General features: G+C 32.6%; 1 protein-coding gene across 1 annotated transcript; it reads right to left on the bottom strand.

Moving 5' to 3' along the window:
• Positions 1-5,423: 5,423 nt before the first annotated feature.
• LOC134266455 (uncharacterized) lies at positions 5,424-7,315 on the bottom strand. Its single transcript, XM_062748718.1, has 2 exons — positions 6,985-7,315; positions 5,424-6,643 (listed from the first exon to the last, which is right to left on the bottom strand). The coding sequence occupies exons 1-2, from the start codon at positions 7,313-7,315 to the stop codon at positions 5,424-5,426; spliced, it is 1,551 nt and encodes a 516-aa protein (XP_062604702.1).
• Between the last annotated feature and the right edge of the window lie 3,058 nt (positions 7,316-10,373).

The following is a 10,373-nucleotide window of genomic DNA, read 5'->3' on the forward strand; positions in this document are numbered from 1 at the left end:
CCCTGTGGCTTAAGGAAGACCCCTATTGATTTTGAGGTCAAAATGTCAAACTTCAAGGTCATAAATGTATACATTCTGTTCGTGTGTAACACTATCGTTTTCGGGTGATATTTCAAGAGGATTTTGAGCTTTTGCAATGTTATTTTATACCAAAAGTCCCTAGGACCTCTCTCACCCCTCTCAAAGTGTCCCACCCCGTTTGTTTTATTAGTATTTATTGTATTACATGTCGCTATTTTTAGCACAGGGGCATTAAGGAGAGTTTTTACGTATAAAACAGGTTCTCGGCAGACTTTATATTCTTATTACATCTATTAGAACTGTTTAATAAAGGTTGAATTAGATACCATGCATTGTGTAAAATTTTGACAATATATCGAACGTGGATTTATACATGTATGTGACTTAATGTTTGTATATAATTTTAAATAGTAAAAAGCTGCTCCGTGGTCTAGTGGTATTTCTCTCGCTTCACATGTGAGAGGGCCAGGGTTCGCATCCCGCAAAATCCAATTTTTTCCTCGAAATACTTTTTTTTTACTAAATGATAGTATTCAGCATGTGAAATGAAAAATTTATGAGGTCTGGCTTGTACAAACTCATAAAATCATCACTACAGTGTGATAAATATTCCATATAAAAAGAATCTTCTAAACACATAATAAAGAATAATCAATCAAACCTTTATATCCATATTGGCATATTTTATTTGCTTCAGTATACATTTGATAATTCTACAAATTCAGTCAAGGGGATCCGAACTCCCACCCACCACCCCCGAACTGCGCATGGTTTACTTTTTCCCTAAGCGGGGGACACAAATTCTCTGAATTAGCTTGTTTTAGTTAGGTACGCGTTGAAAAACTACTTAAACTTTTTTTTTTCTCTCGCTGCTCTATTGCGTAAAATTACTCCAAACATTTTGGATTAAATTACGTTTTATAAGTGAGTACCTACTTTTGCATACTTGTAGATGGGAAGACATGCCTTTGCCTGTATATAATCTGGTATTTATTTTGATGTCTACTACCGATTTTCACGATTGATTTTCAAAATTGTTTTAAGTTTCATAATTAAAATATATCACACACTTTTTAATGTTTTTGGTGAAAAGTATGGTGACACGTTAACGTTACTCCCCTAGTTTCTGCCTAATAATTAATTAATATACATGGTACTCACGACTAAATCTTCCAAGCCTTGATCGTGTACAAGTGTGAACTCTATTTCTTGTGTTGCATTCGAGGAATCATCAGAAGGGGCTTGTAGCTTCAAAGAATAGAATCCATACACCGGAAATAAAGACGATGGAATAGTGTAATTGAAAGTAATACCGTCATCAATTTGAAGCCAATGCATTGATTGAACAAAATTATAAATATCTTTCTTCATTTCTTCTGTTTCATTGGCGGCCGACATTTTTTGAAGAGAAATCCAATAGTTTTGTGTCATATTTAGATCTATTTCGAGGAGTAAAGATAAAGTGACATTTTCATCGTTTTTTAATTTGATTGGTTCCGTTTGTTCAAAAGCAAACCGAAATGATGCCATGCTACCTGTATAAAATAAATATTCAAAATTTCATTGTTCAATGTTTTTTTTAAAAAAATAGTTTAATAGTTTTTTTCCCACTGGAATGACTTATATGAAACTCATAAACTTTAAACGTATGATATTTAAGGGAAAAGTTGATTTATTAAGTTGTAACATTAACTAATTATTTCTGGAACTTAATCATCGGTATTAAAAAGAAACTCACCGTAAGGTAAGCCTAGTACACACAAAAGGAAACACATCCCTAAGTGTGTCACAGGGTGTACATCGAATTCTTTGTATCCCATCTTTGCGGATAAAAATCTACAACTCTAACGGCATCTTCTTCTTACACCCTAAGGATAGTAGATACAAACAAGAAAGGTGCCTAAATGGTATATATTTCTGGTCCTATATTGTTGCAAATGATACATTTCCAAAATATTTTAAGATATTGTTAATTTTCTATGATTTTCAAAATCCTACTTTTCTGCAAACATTTTTTTTAAATCTATACAAATATTTTTCCACTTCAAATCCTATTATTGTGAAGCTTTGAATGAAATACCAGTATTAAAAATTATGTAGTGATTGTGTCATTTTATTTATTAAAACGCAACTCAAAATGAATTTTTCAAATTTTAAAACTAGTTTGTTTGCTTCATTCGTCCTTTCACATTCATTTTCAAAACATAATGAATATGAACTCAACATGTGTGTTACATGATATATCTCGTTCTGGTTAAAAATTATCAAACAATTAGGATAAAGATAAGATTTCCATACAAACCAATGTGTTTATCTTTTCATAAAAACACGTTTAAGGACTAAAATTTGCACTGAAAAACAAATCTTGTTTTAGTTCTTTACTGTCTGATGTTCGGATATTCATAGAATAAAGAATAAGACAAAATGTTTAGATTTCATGTACATGTTGATACCAAATGTTAAAAGTTGTGCTGTTTAATTAATATTTCAAAAGAATGGTTTGTTAAAGAATAAAGTAATAAAGTAGGCAGAAAGTTAGAGGATAAAAGCTATCTTTATCAACAATAGAATAAAACAATAAAGTTAGAGTATAAAAGCTATCTTTATCAACAACAGAATAAAACAAACCATTTAATTCTGCTACTGTTAAATGACTACAATTCATTGAGGAATTTTTTCCTTCAAGTAAAGATTGTAAGATACAGATTGTAATATACAAACGGCTTCCATATTGTTGAAAAAATAAAAACAAATAAAAATAACACGGACTAATTTTTCAAAATAACCAAAAAAAAAAAAAAAAAAAAAAAAACCAAATAAAACCGTAAACAAATTGCAAATTAAAACAACAATATACCTTCATTACCTGCATACGTATTTTGAATATCTCCGTTGATTCGATACGCAATAGCATCTACGTATGAACAATTTCTAAAACGAGGTGAATTATTGACAAATAAGTTGATGAAACAAGAATTTCAGCCGTCTAGTTTAAAGTCACCATTTCGTAAGTTCTATGGTATGGCCTGGTCAACAAATACAATGTATCATTGAGTCAAATGCTGACTGACGTTTTTCATACTGATTATTATTTATACACTGAATTGACGACGGATTTTCCCGTTATTTCCCGATTATGACAAGTAGCATACGGCGAGTTTGACCGGTCGGCAGGGGATGCTCACTCATCCTTTGTACCTGATCCCACCTCTGGGGCTCGTTTCTCAAAAAGGCCTAAGACCAGGCGTAAGCTTAGTCCGGACTAAATCAGTGACTAAACCCGGAAGTCGGACTAAGTTGCGTTTCACAAAAAGGCGGAGACTTAGTCGAGACTAAGTTTTGGTTTAAATGTAGGCCTGCTCATGAGTAGGCGTAAGTTCTTAGTCTGTACACAACTTGGGAAAAGGGCAAGTGTTTTAATCATAAAAAGTTAAAAAATGAATTATTTTATACATATGCGATATAATACCTATTCATATACATGCACATAATTATATGATATGCGAAAAATCATGAAAATCAATAAACAACCTATAATATTAATATTATGTAGAAAGGTTATATCCATCGAGGATGCAGACTTTTTCCTCAAAAGGTGGGATGAACTAGAAATTTGTAATTAAGAATTTTGAATTCAAGTTGGGTAGGAATTTAAGAAGTGCCAGATTTGTTTTTTAAAAATGTAGGCACGCGTAATTAAAATTGAGAATGTGTGTGTAATAATGCAAATGGTGTATATACATATGTTTTTCTACATGGCCTTTGTAATGTAAAACTGTATGTCCAAAATGTAATACATGTATCATAAATGCAGATACATGTATCACCTTGATTGCCAATATATGTCTAATTCATACTGAATAAATTGATCGAAATTATAAAGAATTATATATGGTATGGACCATTTTTAGGCCCCCATTCAGAAAATGTTTTACTTGTGTAAATTTCTTTCTTGTTCAAGGCGTCGCACGTATATAAAATCGTCGCTTACTGTATCAAAAATGTCACTTGAAATACCGCTCACAAACTCTTCACAAGTACCGGTAATAAAAATTAAGTTTTTATACTTGATATTCATTTATTTACCATATGCTACTGGTCTAATTCATTTGTTGACTAAAGGTTCATACATTCTAAAACAAAAGTGTATTGCTGTACGACATTTATTCTACACGATTTTACTAAAGTCTCACGTACATTGATATATAACTGTCGTGCATGGATCAAGAAGCATGCATATGAACAAGTACATGTATATACATATACACGTGTTTAATATTATATATTTGCATTTACCGCTATGTGCGGTAAATGCCAGTTATCGAAGAAGAATAGTCTAAGCGCGATAACTCCCTCTGCCCTCAAACAATTTCCAAAATAACACAAAGTCGTGTAATTCGCTTGCGCGCACATCCTTTCCGCTTCACCGATTTTGTATACTTAGTAAACAATATTTACAAAGTCACCATGTACATAATTTTCGCGTCTTTTAATCATTCCATAAACGAATGATAAATAAATTAATTGAATGATATTGCAACAAGAAGCAATAGTAGAATTTTGTATCAAAGCACCTCTTCACCATTCTAAACTGTTAAATGATCATCTGAAGTCTTGTATACATGACAATACGTGAGTACACCTCAGAGTCGGTTGTTTAAGAGCATGGAATACACGTAAAATTTTTATTCATTGAATACAATAAGCACATGAATACAATCAATTGTCCACATAAAGACTTATTCAATGGAGTGGAGAAAGCCACCATATTGCCGTTGTTAATGAATTGTTTGTAAATGTGAGCATGGAATTAGTAGATAATGATTTAAAATTTGTGATAAGCATGAAAAATGCTTGAAAAAATGCATAATGTCTTTCCGAGAGCGATTTGAAAAAACTGACATTTTATAAGCGTAGTGTGTTTAAACAATAAAATGCTTTCTTTGTTTGTTGTTACTGGAATGAACGGAAGCAGCTGTTGCAGAAAAAATACATAACCCGCGTAAGCGGGTTATGTAAATTTTTTCTGCAATAGCTGCGACCGTTCATTCCAGTAACAACAAAAATGAAAGACATTTTATTGTTTATATTTATATCCTTCCTTCATATTAAGTATTCAAAAACGTGAAACATAGAAATATGCTTTTATTTTGTTGTAAGTTTCAAGATAGGAAGAGCCATTCAAGGTTACTTCCATATATGGAAGTTCAAACGTCATCAAATAAAATCGGTCACCAAAAAAGGTCACAGATTTTGAGTTCAAAGAAATAAAATAAGCCATCAAAATATGATTGTAAACACGATTTAATAAACAGTATTGAACAATTTTTAAACAAATAATCAAAAAAGTAAGTTTGTAATGTTTTAATTTGCTGCATCTAAGTAGGTCGCAGAGTGTTTTTTCAGTCTGCGTGATTTGGCTCCTGCACAACGTGGTGATCATGGTGATGGTGGAAATGGACTTCACAGTTCAGAAATGACGAATTCTGCACTAGTGCTGAGCTTCGGTTGGAAGATTTGCTGTTCAACGCAAGGTTGTTGAAAGACTGCGACGAGAGACCGGTACCAGCAGGTACTACAGTTCCATGAGTTGCAAATGGTTTATCAGGTCGAGGAAATTCGGATTTTGAGGTAGGCGTACCGACTTGTTCATTTATTGTAGGATTCATTATTTTGGACAAAGTGCAGCTAAGATTTTTTTTCTGGGTCGATGATATATTTCTATTATACGACCTCAAGGACCCCTCATTTTTGTGGTCTGACATATACATGATGTGTCTAGCTTCGTAGCCCTCATCATTCAGATGTTGTATGGCAGTGGCCCTTAAACAATGCCCTGTATATATGCGTGAAAGGCCTGCCGCCTTGCTGATTTCTTTCATGAAGTTTGAAAATGTTCGTTTGGAAAGCGGGGCATCTAGGTACCATTTTGATGTACTTTTTGGTAGGGAAACGGATTCTGAGTTGTATTTATTGAAAAGGGATGAGGCAGATTCATCTGTTTTTTCAATTAATAGTTGGAGCATTCTTACAGGGCACGATTCAGTATCTGTAGCATACATGCGTTTATCAGTGTTCATTTCCACATTTCCTAAACCACCTTGGTGATTCTTTTGCTGTATCTCGTGGCTAAGTGTAACGTATGCACCCGTGTCGTCGGATTGAAAAGAGAATGAATCCAACTTCAGTTGGTGATGAAATTCTTGGCCCCTAGAAATGAAGTGGATTGCAATATTGAAGTAGACGCATTGTCGGAGAATGATTGGGTTAAGTTGCGCATCCTTGAAGTAAGTAGATATTTTTTCCATATCACATTTTTCGATCAGGTCTTTGTGCTGTGTTGATTTTGAGGTGCCCTCCCTAACACGCTCTTTCAACAATCCATTTAGGACTCCATTAGATGTTTTAAAATCTTTGTCTTTAACAATGTCTATGTTTCTTTTTAGGTCTGCCAATTTTCGGTTTATAGCCCCTCTCAAATTTTTCAATGTATTTTTATGATAAAGTTCCCCATCTTTTAAGGGCCTTGCCTCACAGTAAAATTTCTCAAGGAGACTATTAAGTTGACTTGGTGATATTGCTTCTAAATCTACAGGCTCCCCTCTTCTCTCAATGCTCCAGTCTAATATGAAAGACAAGGTATATCCTAAATTATAATTATGCATGGAATGTTTTTGTTAGACTTCTACTGCATATGAGATTTATTTTGGACAGAAATATTGACATTACATATTCATTTCACATTTAAATGCTGACATGGTGTATTGGCGCACACTTTCCTTTACAAAAAGGAATGAGGGACAAAAAGGAATGAGGAACGGGTTCAATCCCTGTTGTTGGCTTTTTTTAAAATTAGAAATGAAAAGTAATGCCAATTTTCCATATATAAAAAAAATAGAATTTACTTTTTTGTGTATTGCTTAAATTAAACATTTTTACATTTCCCATCTTACATGTATTTACCTTGAAACAATTTACATCCCCAGTTAGTGTTTTTCTTGGTTGCGAGAGTTTGGCGTGCTTCAAACAACCTGTTCACATCGTCGTCTGTACTTTCTTTAAATCTATTGCCTATTTTATGCACGTTCAGAGGGGTGGCAGGGGTCTCAGGCTTGGGGAGGTCAGAAAAGGCAGGGATACTGAGGTTTTCTGTGATATCTTCTACTTGACTACAGCACAACATGTCTAAGTTTTGAAAATCAATTGTCTCAAAATCGAAATCGTCAAACTCCATTTGTATTTCATCAAAACCAAAGTGACCAAACTGATGCTGGCTCTGAGGAGAACTATCCATTGTATGGAAATATACATCACATTTGCAGACGATTGTGTATACAGTTATATTGGAAATGAAATGAAACAAAAAATGGCAACAAAATGAAGATTTATTTTTCATAATTTATTAAAATTTTGACTGACACGATAATAAGCACCGTCAAAATACGTTTGTTTACATTTAGATGTACTTTTATAAAGTAGTCCAAAGAATGTGCATATTCATACGCGGGCAGATTACTTTGAGAAAAACCCGGATTATCTGTGTTAGGAATAGTGACTGGTTTATGGAGAGATGAAAGCAGTGGTTTTTTTTATAAGAAATAAAGGAAGAAAACTTTAGTGGATGTAAATATTTTGTAGTAACCCAACTCATTCAGCGGATTGGTCGATTTGTCAGTCACGTGGTACATGTAACCTCATTTAGCATGTAAATTTATTCTGACGTCACAGAAAATAGTTTCCTCGACCTGTTCAAGTTTGATATAAATTTGATCCGCCACATGTCATCTTAGTGTCTAAATCAAATAAAATGCGATCTGCGCATGCTTAGTACCTAGCGGAGAGGTCTTAGTCTTAGGCCCAGTCCTACGCCGCTTTCTGAAACGCGATTTAGGTCCGTCTAAATTATGGCGTAACTTTTTTAGTCGGAGTAACTTAGGCCAAAATCTACGACTTTTTGAGAAACGAGCCCCTGATGTTATGGAGGTCCGTGGTTGCTCTGTTCCTAGTTTGTAAAATCCACCTGTGACGTCATTCTTTTGTTTGAGCGCTCCATTGCTTTTAAGGAATGGAGAGTTGCAAATTTCATTGATAACGGAATTTCTTATGTTCTTTTTCTCCTTTCCGTGCCTCTACCGAGGAAAGAACTTAGATTTTTTTTTGAGAAAATGTTTAGAAAATGTAAGAGTTGATTTTCACATTATGAAAATATTATTGCCCATGGTAAGAATCGAACCCGGTATCCTTCGCTTTCTAGTCGGGTACTTTTTTTTTTTATCTTTTATTTTCTAGTCGGGTACTCATTTCACTGAGCTATCGAAGCTGTTGGGAAACATTGGATTAGAATAATTTTTGTACACTTTTTTTCGCTTTACTTTATAGAGAAAATTAAAATAAATACTACTAATATATAATGTCTATTTACAGTGTATGATTAAAATATTCTTAATTTTATATGAACGAACAATAAATAAAAGCATTAAAAGGCGGATTTTACGCGGGTTAATATACTCGTAGCGCTCCATTCCTTAAAAGTAATGGGCCTCGGCCCCTTCGGGGCTCCATTACTTTTAAGGAATTGAGCGCTACTCGTACATTAACCCTTACGTAATGTTTCATGGACTTTTGATCTTGAATACTGTTCGTTATCTTGAGATGTTTCTTCGTACCCCTTATACAAATGAGAAAAAAAATTGAAAGGGTGTTTAAATGTTGCATTATTACACTTTTTTGTTATTCTTATTCAAAGGATTTATTATTCTTATCATAAAACATGTAATTCATGTTCGACAAAATGTGATTCCTATTCGATGTTATAATTCCTATTCGAGTAAATGTAATCCCTATTCGATAATCTGTAATATCAATTCTATTACTTGTCATTCCCATTTAAAGATATATGAATTATATTCCAAAAATATATCATTGATATTACAAAACATATTACTCCGTATTTATATTCGAAACCGTAATGCCTATTCGATGATTTTGTCATTCCTTTTCGATGATTTATTCATTCTTTTCCGATAATTATGTGATTATTTGCATTAAACATGTTATTCCTATTCGAAAACTTTCAAATCTTATTCGATACTGTTTTTTATTTGAAAAGTTTATGATTCTTATGCGATGTATTCCGATTCCATAATTGCATTCTAGGTATTATAAAGAAAATAAAGTGAGTCAATTTATCGAAAAAGAATAATAAGATTCTCAAATAAGAATTATATACTTTTGATCTAGAATGAGATATTTTTTCTAATAGAAATATGTTTTTGGAATATAAATAATTTAGATTAACAAGTTAAGAACGCCATAATTATCAAATAGGATAGAACATCATATCAAATACGAAAGGTTAATTATTGAAAAAAAAATCACATTTGTCTCATAAATTAACAAACAAATATTAATTAATTGATAATGTCAAATAGAAGTGACATGTTTTGGAATAAGAATAACATTTTTTTAATGGGAATAGCAAAGAAGTATCAAGATCCATCGTTTAATTGACATACTAGTAGTGTGATGATATTTATTTATTTGTCAAATGGAAAAATACTCTTAACTTACCGGTTAGGATATGTCCTTTAGATCTAAGACCTCATACTAATTGAAATAAGCGTTCGGATACCTACATTCAAGTAGGCAGCGAAAGGCTGTCGGAACTTATCAATAAAATCAATATTAATAAAATTTTCAAACATGTTCCAGTCCAATATCTTTTAAAAATCCACATGTGATGTCACTCTTTCGTTTAATCGTCTATTAGTTTTTTAAGGAATGGAGAGTGAAAATAGAATTTGCTATGTTCATATTCTTCTTACTTTTCTTCTACCGAAAAAGAACTTAGAATATTCTAATAATTTATTAAATAAGATTATTTTCATATAAAAACACATATAATTTACTTAAAATGGAGATCTCTATTCTATGACGTTGCTATATAAATCTAGCGCAGCGTCGGACTGGGCTGTGCAGTTTGTGTATACAAACTGTTTATTTAGATGACGCTCGTAAATGTTTGTGCATTGTTTTGAATTTTAAAAATTAAATAAACTATAATCTATACATAATGATTATTGATAGCACTTTGATGTGCATTGCGCCTTAAAAAGAAATGTAATGTGTGTCCATGAACATGTGTTAAGTCAAAATCCAAATGTTTGACGTTATAATGTAACTAGCTTAACGTCAGACTGGTCCGTGCGCGCAATCTGCGATGTTTAAAGACCCCGATTTCTACAAAAATATTACGTTCCATCAATAAAAATTAAACCATTATGACTTGTTTTTTCATAAGAAATATTTTGATATACAACAGATGCATATAGAACCATTTATTTTGACAAAAA

Source organism: Saccostrea cucullata, unplaced genomic scaffold (genome assembly GCF_032062105.1).
Source record: "Saccostrea cucullata isolate Sc308-1 unplaced genomic scaffold, CSIRO_AGI_Scuc_v1 ctg16492, whole genome shotgun sequence".
Classification (NCBI taxonomy): Eukaryota; Metazoa; Mollusca; class Bivalvia; order Ostreida; family Ostreidae; genus Saccostrea; species Saccostrea cuccullata.